This window comes from Nannobrachium achirus, assembly GCF_963921795.1.
Source record: "Nannobrachium achirus genome assembly, chromosome: 6".
Classification (NCBI taxonomy): Eukaryota; Metazoa; Chordata; class Actinopteri; order Myctophiformes; family Myctophidae; genus Nannobrachium; species Nannobrachium achirus.
This window is the reverse complement of record NC_137815.1, coordinates 23,893,395-23,920,473: the sequence shown is the minus strand read 5'-3', so window position 1 is coordinate 23,920,473 and position 27,079 is coordinate 23,893,395. Positions and strand designations below refer to the sequence as shown.

Genomic DNA, 27,079 nt, shown 5'->3' with positions numbered 1-27,079 from the left:
ATTGAAAGAAAAATAATGTTAATGTTAGTATGAAGCTAATTATAAAGCTTAAATGGATGATGATGTCAACAATGACTTGTGAAAATCAAAGAATGATAACCGATCTACAAGCAATCATACAAACATTTTGTACTTTGATGCCAATACTTTTGTACTTTTACTCAAGTATAGACCTCTCTTTTCTTCTGTTTCATTTATCACAAGCAGGCTGGCCACAGGCACCGGCTCAGTGTGAAGGAATGGTGCTCCCTGCTGGACAAAATATTTCATTACAGCAGTACAGGTCTGGCTCCCAATCATGAGCTCGGTGACCATGTGACATGGACAGCCAATCGGCAAATAGGTCCCCTAGGTCCCCTGAATGTCTCAGGACAATGTAATCTGTTTAAAGAGCTGGTCCTGCTGACCAGCTAAAAACACTGATCTATATGACACTGTCCAGGGTGGGTGGTTATGGTTTGTTCTGCAAAGATGCTTGCCATCTATATAGGGTCTATGTGTCCAGAGCTAATCTTGCAAACCACTGGACCGATCATCAGTCACAATAGACCACAGAAGTACATGCACTCATTTTGTTCCCTATGTTTTATGCTTATATTTAACTTTAGTTTTGGAACTGAATTCAATGTGGCTGTCTGTGATGCTTGCCACTCTTTTCTACACCAGTCCCTGATCTATTTATTATTGTTTTCACAGAGAAACCTTTTTTTGCCCTTGTTTGTGAGTGTCGTGTTGTCATTCCATTTTCTTTGAGCGTGTGCGTGCGTGTGTGTGCGTGTGCGCTTGAGCGCGTCTTATGTGAGGGACAGAGGAACGTGGAGGGTGAACGGGGAGGTGGGGCTAGCGAGTCCAGTCATATATATGTCATAGATGACTCATGATGTCATAGATGAACTGATGATGTCACAGGCTATTTACATGTCTGAGATCTGCATTGGAGCCACTCCTTAGGCCTGCCAGTTATTACATAATAATAATCACCTAATTGCAAATGAGATAATCGCAGTGATTTTACTGGACCCTGATGAGAAATGTCATAATCGTGGCGGCCCTAATGAACACCATTTGGGTTCTGGTGTGAAATATGGAAGTCTCACTGTTTAGGGAGTTGTAACCATGACATAAAAACTACTTCATACATCAAGTGGAAGGAAGGTTGAAAAAGCTGAAACATTTTTTTCTTTTCTTCATAAAACATAATATATTCGGTAATTGCTGCAATAAAACGGTACATTTTCCTTTTTTCCAGGGCATGGTAAAGCTTGACATGATCCCCTGGATCCTTCTCCACCTGTGAAGAATCTCTGACAGAAGCTGAGCCAACGCTGCTAGCTAGCATCATGGAGTGCAACGGGGAGATCAGTGACACAGACAGTGGGATCATCCTGCATTCAGGTAAGAAGAAGAAGAAATGCATTTCCTGTGGAACAAGCTTGTAGATCTGCTACTTTTTATGCTTTCGTGTGACGCTGTAGTATGATCAAGTATGGGCATCACATTTACAAAGAAAATGCAAAAAGGACAGATTTGGTGACTAGAGGTGACGTCCCAGTTTGGCCGGGATTGTCCCGGTTTCAAGCCGAAACACACCCGACATATATCTCGAAAACACAAAAATTGTCCCGGTTTTCGCCGGAATTAAAATAAAACAGTTTTCAGTGGCTGCATAGACGTTTATTGTGTTCTTTTCATGTAAACATGCTCACCTAACCAATCAGAAAACATGAACAAATCATCAATCAATACAGTTGCCTGGTATGCAACACCTACAGTGCATATATGAGTGCGCGTGCACAACGAATGTGCACATTGATTTAAGGTCCCGGTTTGAGGAGCTGAATATGTGGTCACCCTAGACCTAGATAAGAGGTTTCTTTTGCCCAACAACAAGGAGATCCTATAAGCAACATGTGTGCCTGTACATGGTGGTCCGCTGGTGGCCTGGGGCAGAAACAGGGTGTGTGACATTCACAGCATTTCATGTTCAGGAAGAATGTTGCTTCATGGTCAGCAACGTTGCCAGATTTCGCGCAAGAAATAAGCAGCCAGGTGCTATGAAAACAAGCCAGGCTTCATGAGTACCTTAAACCTAATATGCATCAGATATTTGAAAATAGCAGATCTACAAGCTCAAGCTGGTGAGCTTGCAGATCTGCTGTTTTCAAATAGAACTGCTATTTTCTATTAGAAAAAACATAAAATTGGTACGGGCGGGTGTCACAAAAGACTTGTAGATGGAGGGTCCATGGACAATTAATATACATAGGCCTTCATTAATGTGGCTTTCCTTGACATGAAAATGTTTGACAACCACTTTTTTAAACAATATTTAGGAAACACCTAAAAGCCTAGATCAGATCCTCAAGCTCACGGCCGTTATATTATATCGTTGTTTTCGGGTGGAAACCTTGTATGTCCAAAACAGTTCCTTTTTGTATTCATCATTTTAAAAAGGACTTAAACTAGTGAAAATAACTGATCTACAAGCACACAACGCCTCGCATCGCAAGGCGTTGCATGCTTGTAGATCTGAAAACCTTGTAGATCTGAAACCTTGTATGTCCAAAACAGTTCCTTTTGTATTCATCATTTTAAAAAGGACCAAATCTGCTATTTTCACTTGTTTTGTGCGACAGTCTTGTATGATGAAACAGGGCTTTAAAAAAAAAAAAGTTATTTTGATACTTGAAGATAAGAGGTTTCTGCCCGACAGTGACGATATGCCTGGTATCTTTTAGAAGAATGTGTGAACATTCTGACCTATGATGACATGCCTGAAATAGGGACGGAAACCACGTTCAAAGGGGATCGCAGGGAAATGCATGAAATATTATAGGACTTAACCCATTTAGGCCCAGAATTATTGAATGCTTTAACCAGTGAAAAATAACAGATATACAAGCTCACAGCGCGGCACCGAGTGCCGCGTTGCAAGCTTGTAGATCTGCTATTTTTGAAAAACCGTGATATATATAGATATATTTTTTCTTTGAATATATCTTTTTGAAAGTGAACATTTGTAACTTAAATATTTGCTTCTGGGGGGTCCCTGATACAATATTTTGAGATGGGGGGGGGTCCCTGGAACAACATATTTTGAGATGGGGGTCCGTGGCCAAATACATGTAGTTTTGGGGGTCCTTGGCATGAAACATTTTGAGAACCACTGACAGAAACATAGTTTTAAAAAAAAAGAAAAAAAAACTTATTTAGAAGACACTTATAGAATCGGGTCAAAATATTCAAAGATTTGCACACATTTTCAAGATTTTTCAAAAATAGCAGATCTACAAGCTCACAGCGCGGCACTCGGTGCCGCGCTGTGAGCTTGTATATCTGCTATTTTTTTTATATTTAAAGCATAAAATATTGCGTAATAATGTGTTCAGGCCTAATGGTTTATTATGGGCGGCCCGGACCATATAATAGCCTGAGACTTGCAGAACTCGCGAATGTTGATATGTGAGCGGTGTTGTCTGCAGCTGGGTACTTCTCTTCACATCATGAAGTCTCCACCTCGTTACGCCATCTCCCAAGTAAAGCCTTAGTTAGTATACTTCGTCGTATGACGTGTGTTGCATGCCGAAAATAACTGATCTGCAAGCTCACAATGCGTCGCATCCACGAGACAACATGAGCTTGTAGATCAGCTATTTTAACCAACGCGGAAAGATGTGTGTGGCGGTTAGAAACTTCTGCCTTCACAATAAGGGCACCTAAATATTGTGGGCACCTCAATGTTAAGTTGGATGAAATAATTGCTGTGTGTGGTTCTATATGTGCCGTGTCAATACTTTTGACAAATAATAGCTTGCAGCAACGTCTAAAAAGCCAAAAGTATAAAACAATTATGGTTAAAGAAATAACTAAAAATAAGTTAGTTCATTTGAAGGAACCATGAACTTCTCAAACGAAGTAACCAAATAAATTATGTTGAATTTACCATTGCCTTCTAAAGTTTGTGTATGCGACCTGACGGTCGCTTATCTCCCGATTTAGGGAGTCTTACTGGTGTAGAATTTAACTTGAGTCGTAAGTTGATTGAAGAACACAGTTAACATGTTGACTTTCAAAACGTATAGCAAATCTTTGAATATATCTTTCTTAAAGTTTGTAACTCAAATATTTGCTTCCGGGGGGTCCCTGATACATAATATCTCGGATCAGCGGCCAAATACATGGAATAGCTGCTATTCCACGCAGCACTCGTGCCCATTCCCATGGAATAGCATGGGCAGAATCCGCCCTCATAGATAGGATTAAACTTCGGCGTGAACGTACCCTAAAGCCCTTTGCACACAGGCGCGTTTATCCGTACGGATAAAACAGACAATTTCACTTTTTAAAAAGAAAACAATGATTCTCTACGACCTCATGCACACCGGATCCGAATTGGCCGTGCGACGAGTGGCTGCGGCCGTGCGTTTTTTTCTCAATCGAACCCAGTTTGATTTGTGCGTCTTGTCGCATGCGGTAAAAAACTCATCACTCCTTTTATGACTCCTTTTGGGAATCCGCAGTGCCGATTCCGCACAGCATTGCACACCAAATCCAATGCGTTTTATTCATACAGCAAACGGAAGAAACGCAACTGTCCTGTGTGCAAAGGGCTTAACACAGGGGTTCCCAAACATTTTGTCTCAGGGCACCCCATAAATATTTTTTTAATCCGAGGCACCCCTACATTATAATTTTCACTCCCAGCACCTTATATTTATAGCATATCGTCGTTGTCGGGTGGAAACCTTGTATTTCCAAAACCGTTCGTTTTGTATTTATCATCTATAAAATGTACTAAACTAGTGAAAACAGCAGATCTACAAGCACACAACGCCTCGCATCGCGAGGCGTTGTGTGCTTGTAGATCGGCTGTTTTCACTACTTTCGTGCGACAGTCTTGTATGATGAAGCAGGACTTTGCTTTAACAAAAAACGTACACATTTGAAACTTGGAGATACAAGGTTTCTGCCCGACAGTGACGATATTTTAGTGATTATGTTGCGAGGAAAACGTTGAGATAAAAGCCATTTTGGTTAGAACTGACTGAAAATAACTTTGTACTTTAAATGATACTAAATATTTTTTCAAGTGTCCAAATAAATTCCAAATATTATCAAATCATCTCGCGGCACCCCTGGACTGCCGTCGCGGCACCCCAGAGTGCCCCGTCACCCACTTTGAAAACCCCTGCCCTAACAGAGTACTTCTATATTGTTCTTCCTCATCCTTCCTCCTCCGCCGTGCTGTGCGTTGGTGACTTAACTACATTTAGGATCGTTCTCAGTCGCTCTAGAACTGGTTTTGAGGAAGAAAAAAATGCACTGAGGCTCCTACATGCTTGAGAGATTATGACCTAATTCCCTGCAGGTCCTGACTGATATGAGAGCAGAGGTGTGACTGTCTGTGACAGGACAGGACAAAAGACAAGCAGAAGAATACATACTGCAGCAGGGCCACCAGAACGGTTACTAAGGCCTGAGCTGAATAAACAGTGATACACCAGTTATAGTGACAACAACTTGTTTTGTGTCTGGTTACTGAATCTCCTGTCCTGGCTTGAGAGCTTAACATTGTAGAGACACAGAGTGGCCGTCGTCACATCACATGGCTCAATTACTTGACGGAAGGTTAAGAATGTGAACACAAGAAGTGCATTGTGGAAGGCTATTAGGTGTTGCAAATAAAAATGAATTGCTTAATCTCGCTATCTCCCGGTGCACGTCACAAGAGAAGAGAACAGTGCAGTTAACATGCCTGTGCGAGCAGGAGGAGAACGACCCAGAACTAATTAAATACTGAGTAACAGGAAACACAACAACATCAGATGACTTTATCATTCATTACAAAAAGGCACTTTAGTAAAAGATAAATAGAGGTATTATTCAAAAGTAGGGGTGCAAACAGTTAATCAAACTAAACCGATCATAAAAAAATAATGATCGAAAGTTAATCAAATAATCGATTGATAATCGATCCCTATTTAAAGCGTGTCATTGCAGGCGAAAAATAAAGGTGCGTTCACATATAAAAAAAAAAGAAATGTAACGATGCGGGACGTTGCGGTTCTGCTTGTAGATCTGTTCTTTTTCTAAGTGACATATATTCTTCTATCAAGTGAGGGAGAGGATCTTTCTTTTGTGTTTTTGTGTGCGTTCTAATTTATACCTCCTAAACTGAGCTCACACTCAACTGACTGTAAAAAGAAATTTGATAAGTTCAAGATTGAAAACCATCTATAATAATCATAATGTTGCTGCTGTGCCACTGAGTGGATTATAGCAATAGCATAACCTAATATGTATAATCACCTGTGTTTCTTGAAAAGGAGTCATTATACCTCAGTCTTTGTTGCATAGCAATAATCTTGGTGACGTTAGATAACCTGCGTTGCTGACTTTTTAACTTGACAAACTTTCTGTACAAACAGGCAACTAGGCTGTTGGTTCTCACACTTTATATTTTGTTGTGTAGCAACAGTGAAAACATTCTTCATATTACAGTTCCCTATTATAGTGCTATATTGTTCTGAGTTTTAGTCTCGGCGCGGACCAGTTCAGTCTCAGTGGTGTCTGTTGGTGCCGAGACTGGACTATTCTGGCAGAATCTCTGAATTATACCTTGATATTCTAAATATTCTTTAAAAAGAATATTTACTAAACTAGTGAAAACAGACGATCTGCTTGTAGATCTGCTGTTTTCACTACTTTTGTGCGACGGCCCTGTATGATGAAGCAGGGCTTTACTTTGCGAAAGAACGTACACATTTGAAACTTGGAGATACAAGGTTTCCACCTGACAACGACAATATACTTATAATTTAAGATTTTAAGAATTAGCCCTATTCACGACCCGCCCACTCAGCATCCCACGGGTGCTGAAGTCCCGTTTTGAAGGGGTAAATCCTACCATAGCCTATGGAGTTAGCACAGAAATCGCAAATTTAATGCAATTTCCGAATAGTAAAGTATAAAATACGGCTAGCATGATCAAGAACACATGATACTAAACGGCACAATGCACTATAATTTACTTTACTGTTAGAAATAATGATTTGTTGGCTTTAAGTCCAGTATAGTTTCCCCTTCTAAATTGAAGTCAGCACCCGGGGAAAACTGAGAAACGGAAGTAGGTGGGCGGGCCGTGAATTAGGCTAATCACATAACATTACCATTCAAGTTTGGAAAAAGTCGTGTGCATATAACCACTTTTTTTCCCTTCATTTTCTTGTGTGAATTCTTTCCCATTTTTTGGGGAGTTGGACAAAGTTTGAACATTTCCTCCTGTAATGATGTTGCCCAAAATAGGGACAAGACCAGGTTAAAGTGGTTATAAATTAAATTATAACCACGTCCACCTGACACATTATAACTTATACTGTTTCAATCACATATTACAGTAACTCCAGTTGAATCCATTACTCGTGGATTAAAGTTTTCAGTTGTCATGATGACTGATTTCAGCAGTCTTTTGGATTCCATATGAAAGTTGTCATGTCTTCTATGGATGCACATTGCACAGTGAACATTTTCAGATTCGAAGATGACAAGAGTATTTGAAGTGGGCAAACTAGCAATAGAATTCATGTTCAGAAGCATTTTCCATGAAACATGTGAATGGTCTTGGATATTTCTTAAAAAAGCAAAAGGTTAAAGCCTCAATCTGTAATTTCTTCAACTGGTCGTAGGTTTTAGAATGATACTTAATACGTTAAACATAGTCATCGTACATCGTGTTCATTTATGTTTGAGCGGCACTAAACGCTCCTACATTTTTGACTTGGTGTGTAGGTCCCTATGTCCCTTTGAGATCACTATAGTCAGAGTGGGATCATGGCTATGTTCCCTCAGCCCCTCTGAGGTTAGGGGCTTGGATTTTTTGGGTTAGGTTTAGGCATAGTGATTAACATTCACCAGCGTCGGCAGGTTAGCTACTCACCTGCCGGTAATGGTACTATAGACCAGGGGTTTTCAAAGTGGGTGACGGTGCACCCTGGGGTGCCACGACGGCAGTCCAGGGGTGCCGCGAGATCATTTGATAATATTTGGAATTTATTTGGACTCTTGAAAAAATATTTAGTATCATTTTAAACTTGGAGTACACAGTTATTTTCAGTCAGTTTTAAACAAATTGGCTATTATCTCAACGTTTTCCAAGCAACATAATCAGTAAAATATCATTACTGTCAGGCAGAAACCTCTGCCGCACAAAACTAGTGAAAACAGCCGACAACAGCACACAACGCCTCGCGAGTTGTGTGCTTGTAGATCTGCTGTTTTCAATAGTTTAGTATATTTTATAGATGATAAATACAAAACGAACGGTTTTGGACATACAAGGTTTCCACCCGACAACGATGATATGCTATAAATATAAGGTGCTAGGAGTGAAAATTATAATGTAGGGGTGCCTCGGATTAAAAAAGATATTTATGGGGTGCCCTGAGACAAAAAAGTTTGGGAACCCCTGCTATAGACAAAGTGGTTCAGTCTTGAGATTTTGTTTAGCTTTACTCCATGTGCATCAAGTCACCCAGGCTCTGACAGTCCTTATTCCATGTGCATCATGTCATGTGTTGTCATCATGTCATGACAAGACAAGACTTGACATGTATTATTGCATCGTGTCACTGTTTCTCGCACCTTAACTACGTCCATAGCGTATCATGTACAGCACGGGTTCCCAAACCTTTTTGTCTCAGGGCACCCCATGAATATTTTTTTAATCCGAGGCACCCCTACATTATAATTTTCACTCCCAGCACCTTATATTTATAGCATATCATCGTTGTCGGGTGGAAACCTTGTATGTCCAAAACCGTTTTGTATTTATCATCCATAAAATGTACTAAACTAGTGAAAACAGCAGATCTACAAGCACACAACGCCTCGCATCGCGAGGCGTTGTGTGCTTGTAGATCGGCTGTTTTCACTCGTTTTGTGCGACAGTCTTGTATGATGAAGCAGGGCTTTGCTTTATCAAAAGACGCAAACATTTGAAACTTGGAGATGCGAGGTTTCTGCCCAACAGTGACGGTATTTTAGTGATTATGTCGCGAGGAAAATGTTGAGATAATAGCCATTTTGGTTAGAACTGACTGAAGATAATTTTGTACTTCAAGTTTAAAGTGATACTAAATATTTTTTCAAGTGTCCAAATATTATCAAATTATCTCACGACACCCCTGGACTGCCGTCACGGCACCCCAAGGTGCCCTGTCACCCACTTTGAAAACCCCTGTTGTACAGCATGTATCTGCTACTATTCTCATGCTCCTTTATGTCCTACCTCGGGTACCGCATAGAGGCGTAATTCCACAAAGAAATAGGGGGTCGGCAAAAAAGTGGTCACACGTAAGCCTAATTTCTAATATAGCAAAAATAGTGGATCTACAGGCGACGCATTGAGAGCCTGTAGATCCACTATTTTCACTATTCCAAAATTGGGATGCCACGTCGAAGGTGGTTGATGATAAATGAGTTGGGGACAATATGCATAAAATAACCCAATTTAGGGTTAAATGTGCAACTCTAGGGGGTGGCATTTGCCATCCCCTGATGCCCCAAATGACGGCCCCTGTCACCGCACCAGACAGATATCCGGTACCATGTGTAAATATGTAGATCACTTGTTTTTATTAATCTCTCTTCCTCACTCTTCTTCTTCTTCCCTTTCTTTTTTAGGGAAATAACAAAAACAATGGAGCTTGTTGCTCAAAAACGAATTCCACCCACTGTTATACACCTGTATACCTGTACTTACTTCACTTATCCTCTTCGTCCCGGTTGGGGCATTAAGGCCGCAGTCATACAGTACACTGCCACTGAACCCTGTCTCGTGCTTTGGCCTGTGCCTCGTCCCATGAAGGACCCACCCTTAGACCTGCGACTTGACGATAAAGTTCTGTTTTTCTGTTGTCCCACAGGCTCTGACAGTCCCACCACTCACACCAAGGATGTGAGCACTCACACCAAGGATGTGACCACTCACACCAAGGATGTGACCACTCACACCCGGGCCATGAAGCTCAAGCACCAGGCCTTGCAGGACCGGCTTGAGCTGTGTGTGCTGGAGCTGAAGAAACTCTGCATCCGAGAAGCTGTAAGTACTGGGACAATGATGACGATGACCTACAAATGCACCACCGGACAACACACTCAAAATCAGGGGTTGTCAACATGTCCGTACATGGAAATATTCAAAATATGTCTGTGGCAAAGACTTTTTCTTCTCCGTGGCAAATTTTAGATTTTCTGTTTTACACACCATTATAATGTTCTTATTTTGATCATGAGACCCAATTACTGAACGTCAAATCTCCAGGTTTTGTATGTATGACACTGATTTACTACAACACTATGGCACATTAGGACTCCAACTAGTGCCAGTGGTTCTCAAATGTTTTATTTGCAAGGACCCCCATAACTCGTGAGAGTGTACAAATTGGTTCCATTTGTACACTCTCAGAGTTACAGACCTGTTATGGTAATTCAGGGCTATCTCTTAATGTGTTTCTGGTAATATTATTGTCTGCACATTTTGACCAAAAAAGAAAAAGAAATCCACCACAAGCCACAATGGTGATGACTACTGCTCAAAATGAATTAAGCATGTCGAAAAAGTATCTTTTGAGGCAGGGGTTCACAAACTGGGCCGCGACCCCCCAAAATAATCATATTTTAACTGGGAAAAAATAATGCCTACAATTCCAAGGGCTTGTCATGGTGGGGCCCTGACAAGCCCTTGGAATTGTAGGCATTATTTCTTACTGGTAACGTAATGTGAATTTTTGGCAAACTCTTAGCACCACATCAGAGTTCGCAACACTTGGGGGTCAAAATGACATATTCTTGTTTTAAAGAGCATTTCAATAATAACCCTCATTCCTTCAAAATAGTAGTGCATAATTTAATTCTGCCCGTTTTCCAGGAAATTTAAAGTGGGCCTTAGTTTGGAAATATCTCTGCATTTCAGAAAAAAGAAAAAAAACAAGTTGAGGCTTATAAGTTGCACAATGCATTTTTCCCCCAAAGATTCCCTTTCACAACACATTCTTTGGTTCTATATAATAGTAGTGCATCATTTAATTTTGCCCGTTTTCAAGGAAATTGAAAGCGGGCTTTAGTTTGGAAATATCCCCGCCTTTCAGAAAAAACAACAAGTTGAGGCATATAAGTTGCACAACGCTATTTTTTCCCAAAGATTCCCTTTCACAACACATTCTTTGGGTCTCATGCTTCGGTGTATCCAGTGTCAGGCAGCAGCCAGGCGGCCTCCACTCCTCTCCTCTCCTCACTAGAACACCTCCAACCAAAGAAAACCTAGAGCACCAGAACAGAACTCCACCCGCATTTAAAACAATCACATGACGTGATTTCACCTGAGAAACAGTCAAGGCAAAGAGAGAGAGAGAGAGAGAGAGAGAGAAAGAGAGAGAGAGAGAGCACACCCTGTCCTGTCCTGTTCTATTCTGAATCACTGCTTATTCCTCTCTATAGCCCCTTTTCGACTGCAGCTTTAGCACCACACCACACCACACCACACCGCACCACATACAAATATCTACATTTTCCATTACACAAAAGTACCCTTATCGGTAAGAAACAAATGGACCGTTTTTAACTGTGATTATAATACAATATAAATTTGTATTACAACTATCCTAAATTATAATACACTATAATGGATTATAACTGTGATTATAATACACTATAATAGATTATAATAGTGGTTATCTTATAACACAATAGAATCTACTATCATGTATTACAACTATATTCTGGTGGTCTAAATGAAAAGTCAGTGAGGGATCAGTCATTATGAAGTGTTTGGCCCTGTTGGCCTAGCTCAGACATACTCTAGATTGGATACTTTTTAGTACCACGTTTAGTACCGCTTTCACACCACTCTACCCAGGTCCTTGTAGTGGAAAACCTGGCACAAGTGGGCGGTGTGGTGTGGAGTGGTGTGGTGTGGTGTGGTGTTGGGCCAGTGGAAAAGGGGGTTAATAAAGAACATACAATCGCATGAGAAGTGTCGTCTCTCCCATGCCTTTAGTTTCTTTTGTCACTACAAAAAAAAAGGCAAGAGGTGTCAACTCCCCGTTTTGTTCACCTCTCCTTAAAAACATGTCCCAGCAGGACGGGGCCAAGCCCATTTGTCAACAGGAAAAGAGTGATCACATGCATGAGGAGTTCGCCCTACAGCAGCTACACAGCTCAGTCCCCGATGACAAAATTAATTTACCGTTGACATTTGACACGTAATAAAAGTCTGGTTTCACAATGCTATTATGTGTACTTGTACTTTAAATGAAAAGGTGCTCCAAAGGGACGTGAGGACAACGTGCACAGCAGTGATTTCCTGTCTTCCAGTGGTATAAAGTAACTAAGTACATTTACTTAAGTAAATGTTAAGTAAATGTACTTTTCTTTAGGTATTTGTACTTTACTGGAGTGTTTCCAGTTGTCAGTACTTGTGCTTCTACTCCACTACATTTCAGAGACAAATATACTTTTACTCCACTACAATTTTTTGAAAACTTCAGTTAATTTACCGTAAGTAAAATTTGAACACCAGACTTTTACTTATAACAGACTATTTCTACTGGCAGTATTAATACTCTTACTTAAGTAAAGTACATATTTTCTTATATATGTACTTATTTTGTACATGTACATATTTTCTTGAGCAGAGAATATGTACTTTTCCTACCACTGGTGTCTGCAGAGAACGCCTCAGGGATCAACATGTCATATTATATGAAACCTTAGTTTGCCTCCAGCTAGCATTCTACATGTTCTGACCCGACCCAGGGGTCACCAGGTGTAGATCATACTCATAACACTACTCTTCTCTCCACACCCCCGTAGTCCATAATCTAATGGGTTTGGACTTTGTAATATAGTATGCCAGATGAAAGACAAGTTTCTTCCAAAGATTATAATTATTTTTTTAAAGACAACTGACCTTCATCTAGGTCCAACACATAGTGTTTTTAATTGTTGATGTCATGTCTTATTGTGTTAATTCTGTCCCCAGGAAATCTTTTGTGTTATCCCTTTAGCTTTAAAGTTTTACTGTACCACACGCTGTTTACATTTCTAATAAGGTATTCAATCAATCAATAACTTGAATTATGTTTTTCTGTGTGTTTTTAGGAGCTGACGGGTCAGTTATCAGCAGATTATCCTCTCCTGCCAGGAGAGAAACCTCCTCAAATCCGGAGACGCATCGGCGCCGCCTTCAAACTGGACGAGCAGAGCATCCTTCAAGGAGCAGAGGTAATTTATTACTCCAGTATCTAAAGTGGCCTACTTGTGCACCAGGCGCAAGTTGGCACCTCGACAGAGTGCAGTACTAGTTTAATCTGTATCCTGAGTTCTCTATTCTGATTGGATGCAGACCAGTGTTGATTTTGTCGACTAAAAGTGTGTTTTTTTCACTGGCGAAAACGAAATAAAAACGAAATAAAAACTAAGCTGGGATGACTAAAATTAAGACTAAATATATTGACAATTTCGTCAACAAAATAAAAGCTAGACTAAAACTTTAGGGAGGGACTAGTGGAGGAGTCATTACGATGCCATCAAGGCCTGCCAAAATACATTTCAGTTGACTAAATCAACTGTAGATTTAGTCAACTAAAATCTCATGATATTTAGTCGACTAAAATTAGACTAAAACTAAATGAGATTTTATTCAAAAGACTATGACTAAAACTAAATCAAAATTTGCTGTCAAAAACAACACTGATGCAGACCTGAAAATGCATTTTCTGTTTAATAAAGAGCCGGAGAGACATGGAGACTCCTGTTACTGAACAAACACTCTATAGCAATGAATCAGAATAGCTATTTAACAGAAGTAGCACTTATTTTAACCAAAGAAAATCACGTACCCTACCTTTAACTATGAAATAACGACTCATTCATCACTCATCTGTTTAACAGAAACACCACAGACTGATGTATTTCACTGCATTAGGCAGATCTGTGTGACAGGAATTATCACGAGATTCCACAGAAACTATAACCATGTGTAAAAGCATCTAGCCTGACACTCAGCCTGAATTGACATTTCGTTTCACTCCATTATTCAGTCTGAGGTCGCTCCCGCCCAGGGCGATTGCTGGGATGGGCGTTGCCAAAGAGGCAGTCTTCTGCGATTGGTTCACCGTCTGACCAACACATGACGTAGTGTTGTTATGTGTGGCAAGCCTGTTGCTTGCTAGTGCTACTTGCTAACCAAAGAAACAGGCAGAATAGGAGCACTACGAACTAGTAATCAAACACAACATAACATGCCTGCTACTGGTGTTTCATAGCGATCACATTTTACCGCAATTTACAGCATTTTACGGTACTGCGGCGGCGCTAGTTTACTTGGAAACGCACATGAGTTCTGGGAAACCCCAACCCACGCTGATCACAAGACGCTGATTCACGACGCTGATTCGCCGTACGGATTTTCGAACGAGGAAGGCCTCTTCAATGAGAGGAATTCTAGACCCCTGAATCGCCAAAACAAAAATTTAAAGGGGTGTGGCTATAGCGATTCAGGGTCTGGAACTAGGCTAAAAAGCATCCAGAGGAGAAGACGATTCATGTTTTGATTTGTCTCTTTTCTCTCTCTCTCTCTCTCTCTCTCTCTCTCTCTCTCTCTCTCTCTCTCTCTCTCTCTGCCGTGGTTCAGGAGTCTGAGCTGGACACGGTGGACGCCGAGCTGTCCCTGCAGATGAAGATCTACGAGGCGTCGCGGAAGCTCCTCCAGGAGGAGCACCTGAGCAAGGGCCTGAAGAAGAGCCGCCAGCAGCAGTGCAAGAGGGAGGAGAGGAAGCTGAAAGAGCTGCAGGACACCTCCTTCCAGCTGAGGCTGCAGAGAGGACGCAACGTCGCGCTGCACGGTAGGGACGGGGCCATGATCGCTGTGATCGTTTATGGTGATAGACAGGGTTCCCACGGTCATGAAATTCCTGGAAATATTTTGAAATTAGAACGAAATTTTTCCGGTACTGGAAAAGTTTTGGAATTGGTTAAGGGTCCTGGAAAAAAATAGCTATGCATTGTCTTTGGTTATTGATTTTGTTAATCCTCTGAAATGACAAATTAAACATGGCCAAATTGTCAAATATTAGAGGCAGAAATTGTGAAAATAGCAGATCTACATGCTCACAACGCCTCGCGTTGCGAGGCGTTGTGAGCATGTAGATCTGCTATTTTCACAATAGAAACGTGTTATACAAAGTTCCTCAACTCTTAGTGCTCGTCAGGGTGCCGGGTCCCCAGTTAAAATATGATTATTTCGGGGGTCACAAGCCTGAAAAGGTTGAGAACCACTGGCATACACTACCTGTCTTTGGGCATTGTGCATAGGGGTAAGCGACTTGTTATTGAGCTGAATTATTGTTATATAGTCCTGGAAATTGGGTTAAATATTCTGGAAAAGTTTTGGAAATGAATTGGTAAAGATGTGTGGGAACCCTGGATAAAAAAACACACAATAATCGTATCGTGGAGATTTAAATTCATCGTGAAATTATCCTCCGTCATGCACTGGGATCAATTCACCTTTTATTGCCGAGCTGCATATCCGGTACCACTTAAACCTTCTATGGTATAACGGACCTGGAAATAACTTTTTTTTTCACTCTCTACCATATCTCTTTGCCAAATCTACAAGCTCACAACACGTCGCAACGTGATGCGTTGTGAGCTTGTAGACGAGGTCGCTTTTCTCCCTTAGGCGTCTTACTGGTTATTTAATAAGCTATGTGTTGTTGTGTTTCAGATCAGGGTAACTCTGATGACAGTTCCTTATCGGATTCGGCTGTACTTGATGAAGGTAAGGAGATGCTGGCTCATCCCACTGTACTAAAGAATCACTTCTCTTTTTTTTCTCTGAAAGCACCAAGCTTTCTGCCTGACGCTGACACTTTCGGGTGGAAACCTCGTGTCCGAAACTGGTACTTTTCAGCGTTCAAATTCAATGAAACTATTTGGAATCTCTGAAAAGGTTGTGGGTTTCCCTGCTTAATCTCTCTCTCTCAACTAAGGGGTCCTTGGCCTGAAAACGTTGAAGACTAAACGTTTTCAGGCCAAGTCTAAATGTTCACTTTCAGACCAGTTATAAGTTATAAAACACAGATCAGTGGATGTTCTAAGACTGGGTTCCCCAATAGGCGGCCCGCGGTGGGCTACTGTCTGGCCCCCACCAACCCCAGTAATAATGGTGGTATAAGAGCAGCAACAACACTAGTAGATCGTTGTTGTCGGGTGGAAACCTTGTATCTCCAAATTTGTATGTTTTTTTTTTCGCAAAGTAAAGCCCTGCTTCATCATACAAGGCCGTCGCACAAAAGTAGTGAAAAAAGCAGATCTACAAGCACACAACGCCTCGCGATGTAGATCGGCTGTTTTCACTAGTATAAATCATTTTTAAAATGATAAATGCAAAACAAACGGTTTTGGACATACAAGGTTTTCACCCGACAACGACGATATCTGAACTGTCGCTGGAGTAGTGGGAACGCCACCGTCGCCCATGCAATGCTGTACCCTAGACATTAATTCGGCCCTTGGCGAAAACTAATTGGGGAACCTGTTCTAAAACCACGTCTCTTTCCTGCTCTTCCAGAAGCACCCAGCCAGGGTCCGACAGATCCTCCTCTTCCTGTTCCCATGCCACCGCCAACCTCCTCCCCCCTGCCCCCCTGTGCCACCTCCTCCCCCCTCCCCCCCTGTGCCACCCCCTCCCCCCTCACCCTGGCCCACCGCCAGACCAGCCGCGCCAGCCTGGAGTCGTCCCAGAGCTTCAACAGCAGCGTGTCGGAGCTCTACGACGCCCCTCCCATCCAACACTCTCCCTGGACAGAGTCCAGCCTGGACCAGCCCTACGAGAAGAAGAAGTCACGCTCGTCCACCACCAGCAGCAAGTGCAGGTGAGAACTAGAAACGATGGTAATTCTGCGAAATTGCGGGTTTGGTTGCCTATTTATTGTCTGGATAGCCAAATTGTCATGTGAAGCTGGACCAATCCTCAAGCTAGCAGCACTCCCATTGAACTCAGCTGCGTCTCAAGTCCTTAAATCAATCCTATTTCCTATTTCCTTGCTTGTTTGTTAGTCCCTCCCATTGAGGAAAATTTCAGGAAATAGTGAAGAGGAGACGTCCCATTGGCCATTCCTATTGACAACATCGCGGTCGCTCTCTCTATCTCTCTCTATCCCTCTCCCTCCCTCGTGTGTCTTCCCGCTGCTTTAAGGAGAGTTTTTCTCTACACTGTCTTCGGAATTACCAAACTACTAACAATGGATATGGTTACCTGGCTCCTGCTTTTGATTACTTCTCATCAAGAAAACTGGCTCGGGGGAGTCAAGTATCTTTTCGGAACGTATCTTTTCGGAACGATGATAACAGGTTTTCTGCTGATTGGTCACGAGCATTGCCCTGGATTATCGGAAGATTTGCAAGACGGCAGCAATCCAAGGAGCCAACAAGCTGCCTGCCATGCTAATTGAAATTGGTAGGGCTGTGGGTACTCTGAACGGGGCGATCAATGAACTGAGAGGGCCGTGTGCCCGGACTGATGCGAACACTGATCGCTGAGCTGAGGCATTACGGAGATAACAACATGGAGATTGATCGTAAACTTTGATGGAGAGACTCACTGCCCTATACAGAGGACCAGGAAACGGACATTAGAGTGAATACTCTATTCTATTTCACTCGCTCTAAAACAAGCTGAATTCAACGGATTGGACCCCCCCCCCCCATTCCCGCAAGGTTCCCATTGACACTGAAGAAAGCCTATCCCCCTTCCCACCCTCCCACCCTCAAACACCTGTTGTTGTGTCTTCTGGACTGTTCCAGCCAAGGATGTCTCATAGCCCAAACATCGCGGAGAGACAATTATCGCACTGACACCAGCGGAAAAGACATTCTGACCTAGGCTGCTATCTGGAAGCCTCTACACAGACTCACGCCAACACAAACATGACTCCCAGACGTACACGCATGCACACACACAACCATACACCCGCCTTTCAAACCCCCCCCCCCCCCCCCCCCACGCAACCCCCCCCCCCCCCCCCCTCCACATTATGCCTTTTCTTTCTTCCCCTCCTGTGTTTTTGTTCGTCAACCTGTTTTGGTTTTCCTTATGTCTGTTGTTTTTTTGTTTGTTTTTGTTTGTTTTGTTTTTGTTTTCATGTGGGGACTACGGATGAAATTTAGCATTCTTGCTAATTCCGGTGTATTTACATTGCATTCATGTAGTGTTCATTAATATGCATTGTCCCGTCTAAATAAATAAATACAATACAATACAACATCACAGGTGATAGGCCAACTCCCAGTGGGCGGGACTAACAGACAAGGAAATAGGAAACAAGTGAAGGAAATAGGAATAATTTAAGGACTTGAGACGCGGCTGGACTTACTTTAGAAGAAGGATTTAGAAGACATTTATAGAATTGTGTCAAAATATTCAGAGACTTGCACACATTTTCACGATTTCTCAAAAATAGCAGATCTGCAGGCTCACAGCGCGGCACCGAGTGCCACGCTGTGAGCTTGTATATCTGCTATTTTTTATAGTTAAATCATAAAATAATGGTTAAAGTGGTTCAAATCTAAAGCGACAAAGACGCGTTCCCGGCCGTAATGGGTTAAAATTCCCTGGCATGACCGGGCAGAAGGTTAGGGAGATCACTTCCACTGTAGATGTACTTTATGTTGTATAACATACTCTACCATACATACTACAGCTTAACGTACCGTAACATTTTATTAATAATTTTAAATTGTTATTGCCTATAAATAAGCCATTGATTTAACCCATTCAGAACGCGTACACATTATTGTGTATCATTATTTTATGCTTTAACTATTGAAAAATAGCAGATATACAAGCTCACAGCGCGGCACCGAGTGCCGCGCTGCGAGCTTGTAGATCTGCTATTTTTGAAAAATCGTGAAACGGACCAGCATCTCAAAATATTTAGTTCGAGGGACCCCCCTGAAGCAAAATTTGAGTTACAAACGTTCGCTTTGAAAATACATATATTCAAAGATTTGCACACATTTTTACGACTTTTTCAAAAATAGCAGATCGAGTGCCGCGCTGTGAGCTTGTAGATCTGCTATTTTTCACTGGTTAAAGCATTCAATAATTCTAGGCCTACCGTGCACACACACACACACACACACACACACACACACACACACACACACACACACACACACACACACACACACATCCCGGGGAGACTCTGCTTTTCCCATGAAGTTAGAACAGATAAAGCAATTTGGGGAAGTTAATTGGCTTTAATTCTTTCAACGTGCTGAGAAGTGTTTCTGTTCAGAGATGTTGGAATTTGTTCCAAATATCCTGAATCATCTTTATTTGTTGTTTCTGTGCTCCATCACGAGATGAGAATAACGCCTCCATTCACTCTCACTGTGATGGCAAGACTCTGCCTTAAAAATCACACTTTTAACAGATAAATGAAACAAAATATTTTTAGATGGGGGTCAAATACATATCATTCTAGGGGTCCTTGACATTAAAAACTTTGAGCACCACAGATAAAGAAACATTACGATTTATTAGAAGACATTTTTCAGGTCTTAATGGGTTGACACAAAACATGTTCTTTTCCTATTTTGGGCAAAAGTTAAGGATCATAATTTGTTGTGTATCCACTAATCCCGCCTCACCTGGTGCTGTATTATAAGTGTATTACTTGAAATACTGTTCCTACGAAACAGTGTGGGCTCGCTCGTGACTATATTCTGCAGCGTGCTAACTGTCATGTGAAGCTCAACCAATACTCCAGCTAACACCACTCCCAGATTTTCCACACCTCAATTGCACCTCATTGGCTAAGGGCCCTGCCTTTGCATTACCTGACTTTCGCCAGATGGTGGCAGCATTGCGTTGCATTGCTTTACCATCTGGGCTCGGTCCGCCAGCGTTGATAACACTCGTAAAGTCCCGGGCCGGACCAATCAGCGGCAGCTATGGGCGGGCTCTGAGCGGCTCTGAGCCAATAGAGTGACGTTGCCTGAGTGCATGACGTTGCCTGTCTGCAACGTCATGCAGACAGGCCAATATGAGTGGTTGGAGTTGGCACTCCCAGACTGTGATAGAAACGGCCACATCCAATCACCTGCTACAGAAATTCAAAAAATGGCCCGCCCCTTAGATAGAGTCTGGCCGAGAGATCCCAGATGTAAGGCAGAGCGTTACGCACTGCTGCAACTATCTGGCGAAAGTCAGGTTAGCCTTTGCACTGTCTGCGACGGAACTCACTATATATAAATAATGAAGATAGCAGTGTTCTCGCCTTTCAGGTGAGCCCACAACAATAACTAAAATAACTAGACCAGGTCAACCTGGTTGTGCCAGACCCCGGTTCTGCCAACCCTCTGGGCCTATAAATTTAATGGTACATTTATAGGCTGTCTGTCATCATCATTTATGACATCATGCCTTTTGTAGGCATGTCATCATCATGTCATCATCATATATACCCTTTATATAGAAAACCCGGACAGACCGACATTTGCTTATGTAGGCCTACCCATTTCATGGGTCTGGCAAAAACTCTTAATCAAATAAATTGTTCTTCATTTCTTATGTTTGCCAACGTGACTATATTCTGCAGTGTGCTAACTGTCATGTGAAGCTCAACCAATACTCATTGGCTAGTGGCTCTGCCTTTCTACTGTCTGCGGCACAAATATGCGGCACAAATATTCGGTCACTCTATAAATAATGAGGATAACATAGTGTTCTTGCCTTCGGCGAGCCCACAATAACGTGTATTATGTCTCTATCCAGTTGTCCCGCCTCGCCCCAGGTGCTGTGTATTATAAGTGTATTATAACTTGTATAATGTCTCTATGTATTATAAGTGTATTATAACTTGTATAATGTCTCTATCCAGTAGTCCCGCCTCGCCCCAGGTGCTGTGTATTATAAGTGTATTATAACTTGTATAATGTCTCTATGTATTATAAGTGTATTATAACTTGTATAATGTCTCTATCCAGTAGTCCCGCCTCGCCCCAGGTGCTGTATTATACGTGTATTATAACTTGTTATAAGTGTATTATAACTTGTTATAAGTGTATTATAACTACTATAATGTCTCTATCCAGTAGCCCCGCCTCGCCCCAGGTGCTGTATTATAAGTGTATTATAAGTGTATTATAACTTGTTATAAGTGTTTTATAACTTGTTATAAGTGTATTATAACGTGTATAATGTCTCTATCCAGTAGTCCCGCCTCGCCCCAGGTGCTGCCACCCTTGGAGGCCGTCCTGGGAGGAACAGGAAGCTCTGCTGCTCTGACAGGAACAGGAAGTTCAGCCGCTCTGCCTCAGAAGCTGTCCCATCTGAAGCTGCGTCACACCGTGTCCAACAGCACCCCCTGTACGCCAGAGATGCAAGTGCGCCGCCAGCTCTCCCTTAGGTCAGTGTTGCCAAGTCCAATTTGGAAAAATGTTCACTGTAAAAAAAAAATATAGCAGATCTACAAGCTTGCAGCACGGCATGCTGTGAGCTTGTATATCTGCTATTCTTTAATAGTTAAAGCAGGGGTCTTCAACGTTTTCAGGCCAAGGACCCCTTAGTTGAGAGAGAGATGAAGCAGGGAGGGACCCCCACAACCTGTTCATAGATTCCATATAGTTTCATCTTTTGACAGCACAATCATCAGTGTATTTTGGATTCATGTCAATTTGTGTTTTCAGATATTTAACCACTTGAGCCGTATAAACTTGACCTTTTACTCTGTACTTAGTCTGCTCTTTTTCCCCTCTACACCAAACTTCTTTGCCGAAAATAGCTGATCTTGAGCTTGTAGATCTGCCATTTTTGGCTACAGTTCTCAGAATATGGACACTAGGGTTTAAGTTGTTAATATTAAAAGGATTTTAAGATTTGGAGGACCCCCTGTAGTAACCCCCTAGGAGTCCCGGACCCCCTGTTGAAGACCTCTGAGTTAAAGCATAAAATAATGGTTGAAGTGGTTAAAATCTAGAGTGACACAGATGCGTCCAAATTTGCGCAACAATTGCCTCCCCATTCGCAAACATTTTAGTTTTGTCATTTCCAACAGGTTACCCAACAACAACAACACGGAATCCTCTCGCGGAGACCAGGAGAACCGGGGTCGCATCAGGGCTCCGAGGAGGCGGCTGACGGAATACTCCATCGCGCTGCCGCCGGAGGGGAACTACGGCGGCCACGCTGCCTCAGAGTCTCCCTGCTACGGCAGCCGCGCCGCCTCGGAGGACAGTAACTCTGAACACTCCTCCTCCGCCACGTCCTACGCCAGCTCCCCGTGTCAGGACCTGCCCCCCGCCGACCCCAGACAGTACCCTGCGTTCCAGCCGCAGCACTTCAGCCCCGTCGGCCCGCCGCCCCCCTCGGGAATGGGACCCTCGCCCCAGCCGCCTCCTCCTCCTTTCCCCAACCCCGGCGGGTCTGGGGGCTTCTACCAGAACCCCCGGCACCAGAGCAGCCCCAGCTTCCACAGGAGCTTCTACGCAGAGGAGCTGGGTGGAGGTGGGGGTTACCTCCCCCCACTGGACCACGTGGACATGGCCAGGAGCTACTATGGTCACCAGCAGGCCCCACCCTGTCCCAACGGCAGACATGACTACAGGTGAGGCCTGTCTTGTCACAATGATTCATGAACACTGTTTTTTCTCAACCCTTTCGTATCAAGGTCCATTATTACTGGCGCCAGCCGGGCGCGCAAGTACTGCGTCCGGGTTCGTATGTATGTAGGTAGGTAGATAGGTAGGGAGCCGTGTGTTTAAGCCTGTAGCCCACTCAGGGACCTGCATTTCTGGCAACGTCATCATTAACAGCCAATGAGCGACCAGCATTCCTGGTGATGCCAGGGGTGATGTCACTGGCATCACCACTGGTGACCAGCAGGTGTTTAACAACTAGACCAGGTCAACCTGGTTGTGCCAGACCCCGGTTCTGCCAACCCTCTGGGCCTATAAATGTAATGGTACATTTATAGGCTGTCTGTCCCTTTATAGGCTGTCTGTCCCTCCCTCATGTCATCATCATTTGTGACATCATACCAAATATGGAGAAAAGAGGGAGGGACAGACCGACAGACAAAGCAAAAGGCTTGTGATGACATGAAGGCTTTGTCTGGGTAACAGTGGAGTGGCCCTTAAATTTGTTAACAATACAGGCTCTCCTGAAGAGCGCAACCTTTGTTTCGTCAATAGCCCTGTGCAGGCTCTAATGGATATCTAAGTCCTAAAACCTTCTCTGCAATAAATGTAAATACAAGCTTCTACCTATAGGCTTCTCTCCTTATCCCTGTCTATGTTTGAAGTTAAAGAGATTGTTTGACCTGGCAGGTTATATGGTCGACCAGAACTCTGGCCTGACGTCACACACAATGCAAACCTTTGCCTGACAACCTTTGCCACAAAGCCTTTTGTAGGCCGACCCAGAGGGTCTGAGGGTCTGTCGGTCAACCTGGTTGTGCCAGACCCCGGTTCTGCCAACCCCCTGTCTGTCATCATCATTTATGACATCATGCCTTTTGTAGGCATGTCATCATCATGTCATCATCATATATACCCTTTATATAGAAAAGGGACAGACCGACATTTGCTTATGTAGGCCTACCCATTTCATGGGTCTGGCAATAATTGAGACAGATGATCTTCATGTTTAAAACGAGCCCCTCCCTACCGGCCGTTACAAGAGCACCGATAGCCGCGATTGTAATTTTTCTGTTCTGAGTGAAAGAAAATACAATCGCACTGAAATTTCCCGAAATACTCAGATTAAATTTACTCAGATAACCTTTACTCCTATCCTCCGAAAAAAAAGAGAGGAAAAATCAATAAAATACTGTGGCACTGCGATTAAATTCAAGTTTCAACAAGGGCATCCAGTGTGTTAATGGTCAACGTACATTTCCCAGCCCTAACTACAGGTACATGGAGGCCCCTGTGCACCACCCCCACCCCCACCACCATCCTCAGCACAGGGCCGCCCCGGCGAGGGGCGTCCTGTTGCCCCCGGACCCCCGGCTGTCCCGCTCCCCGTCGCTATGGGAACACCACCATCAACAACACCACCCGGACCACCACTACTACCAGGACCACCCCCTCCACCACCAGGCCCACAGCAACGGTCTGCCTCGACAGGTGGTCAACGAGGAGCTGTGCTCCTGGCACCAGCGCAGCACCATCAGAGGACCAGGACCCAGGAGAGGAGGAGGACCCCCACCCAGAGGAGGAGGACCCCCGCCCAGGCCCCGCTCCCTGGACCGGCAGGGGGCCGTCAGGCTGAAGAACCCCGCCGCGGGCCGCGAGTCGCCGCTGTTCCAACGACGTCAGCAATACCAACCACCAGATCAACAGGTAAGAGTCGAGTCCAAGTGGTTATCTCTAACGTTTTAATTGACCCCTTAAGACAACATACGCCAAACTCGTTCAGTAACGAGACAAGGCCACTGGAGGTCGCTGTGCCAAAACTCAATTGTCTTGTCCAGAGACGAGTCAAGGGTTAACATTGTTACGTGCATGCTGCATGCATTCTGCGTGCCCTGTGAAAGACCCTGGTGCATATGTCATAACGTGACGCGCACAGAAACAAAATGGAGCGTCTATGCTGCATTGACTCCTGTTCTATGCTGAAACATAAAAACGGCTTTATCTCTGAATAAGGTGCAAAGAACGCCAGGGAAGCAGAGATCCGATTGTTTTCACGGCGACACTTTACCGCGATGGTTGGCCCCGGTTTGGATTTTAGTTTCGTGAGCGTTTGTAAACAAATGGATCTTCTTCCTCAATCGTCAGTGGACACTCACGTGCACTCGCACGAAGCTTCCGAGGCTCTTCAAAATAAAGCGTAAGTGAACGGCGGCACCAGCAACAGCTAGAAATGTTAGAAACCTTGGCGGCCGTTTTGTTAAGACCTGACTGAGGCCCATTCTAAAGAAATCCTCTAAATCAGTGTTTCTCAAACTCTCCCCAGACTCCCCTTAACTCTGACAGTGTACAAATGGAACCAAATGGACCCGTTAGGGTTCATTTGGTTCCATTTGTACGCTGTCGCTGACGCTGAGTTACAGACTTGTATGGGTCAATTTAGACCCCCATAAAGGATCTCATAAGAGTCCCAGGAATCCACTTTGAGAACCACTGCTCTAAATCGTTCTATATCAGTTGTGCTCAAAACCTTTCCATGTCTAGGACTCACAAAATGATATGTATTTGGTGGCTGACCCCCATCTGAAAATAAGAAATGAAATAAGAAACGATCGCTCGTTCGACGGCAACATAATTAAAAACTAAATAGAAAATAGAAAACAAAACAGGGATATTTACTTGCGTCCCCACTGTTTGGGAAAGGTTTAGTCAGCGTACTTGTCAGCCAGGTGTGGGTAGTTATGAACCCCAACGGGTATGAGAGAGAGAGTGCGAGAGCGCGCCCGGAAGGTTTGTTGTTGTCAGTAAACATTAACGTCAGTGAAAGACTGTTCTGTTGAGGCCTGTTCAAATTCCACTGAACCAGGACAACCAGGAAAATATGTTCTCATATGATGCCTATGTCTTCACGGCTCTGTTTTGATTTATGCCTGTTTTGTAATAGTTTTAGCCAACTTTTCATTCACGCAGTCATGCATCAGCAAAGCCTGCTAGGAATTTTGGAACATTTACAATTCATGTTTAGACATTTTTGCAGACGCTCTTATCCTGTATCACAGGCCATGTGAACAGGCCATTGTTGTGTAGCTCTAATTGAAGTCACTTCTAACCAATCCACAAAGGATGGACCACAAGATGAGGCACACTCATGATTGTGAGGCGTTTTGCTGCAGATACCCATGTCCTTAAATGACTGACTTTTGATAGGACAGTAGACTGACAGGAAATGGGGGGAGAGATGGGGAGTGACACGCGGCAAAGGTCATCCGGATCAGGAATCGAACCGGCAACGCCACAAGGCATCCATGCCTATGTGGCAATGCCTAAGTGGTATGCGCCTGGACCAGTAGGCCAGCAGGCGCCTCACCAAAATGCATTTCAATTGAAATAAAATTGCTTCTCAGATCGGTGCCATGACATTGTTCCGAAGGTTCATTAGTCCGAATTTGTTAAGAATATTATCCCCAACTCTAACTAACCTATACCTTAACCTCAGTAACCCTAACTAAATTCGGACTAATGAACCTTCAGACTAATGAACCTTCGGAATTATGGGCAGTCCCTCTCAGATCAAATATTTATATGCGATTAAACATGCAATTTATTAATTACAAATCAAGTCCCAGCCATGGTACACTGTAGATGTAACCTAAAATACTTCTAATGCACCACAACAACCTGATTCTGTACAGCATGCTTTGTTTTATACAAATAAGTGGGTAATACATTTAAGCTTAATTGAATAAGAGGTGATTACGTTTTAAATAGCTCCTAGAAAACATAGCTCTTATTTTGTTGTTTTTCTTCTTTCTGTGACTTTATCGTGCAGATGAACCAAAGACGGGTCCATCCTCAGAGGCCTGCTGCTGTTGACGACTCTCCGCTGCGATGCTGGACCACCGACGATAACTCTGAGATTTTCAGTCAGGTGTGAATGTAGCTCTCCACCAAACAGACAGCGGATTAATACTACAGACTGTAAAGGTAGCTCTCCACCAAACAAGCTCTCCACAAAACCGACTACTACTAATGAAGTCAGGAGATCAGTCAGTTGGAAGGTGTGGAACAAAAGTTGCTGAATGCACCCCGAGAACGGACACAGACAGCCGGCTACTATGGTGCTAAAATAGCTTATGGCTTGATGTCTTTTAGTTGGCTGCTATGCGACGGCTTTCGACGCTTCCCTACAACGACCCGACACGATAGTGTACCCGCCACCCTTTCAACAGCAGATTTAACACTATTCAACAGGAGATTAAACAGTGTACCCACTGCCCATGCAACAGCAGATTAAACAGTGTACCCACCGCCCATGCAACGGCTGATTTAACAGTGTACCCACCGCCCACTCAACAGCAGATTTATTCAACAGCAGACT

General features: G+C 43.3%; 1 protein-coding gene across 1 annotated transcript; it reads left to right on the top strand.

Annotated features, from left to right (window-relative positions):
* Positions 1–1,340: 1,340 nt before the first annotated feature.
* Positions 1,341–27,079, top strand: LOC308286919 (innate immunity activator protein-like; the record flags this gene model as incomplete). Its single annotated transcript, XM_080728041.1, has 10 exons — positions 1,341–1,395; positions 9,924–10,099; positions 13,159–13,281; positions 14,693–14,939; positions 15,788–15,841; positions 16,634–16,937; positions 21,282–21,476; positions 22,125–22,673; positions 23,982–24,411; positions 26,531–27,079. The coding sequence occupies 10 exons, from the start codon at positions 1,341–1,343 to the stop codon at positions 26,633–26,635; spliced, it is 2,238 nt and encodes a 745-aa protein (XP_080584167.1). The 3' UTR covers positions 26,636–27,079.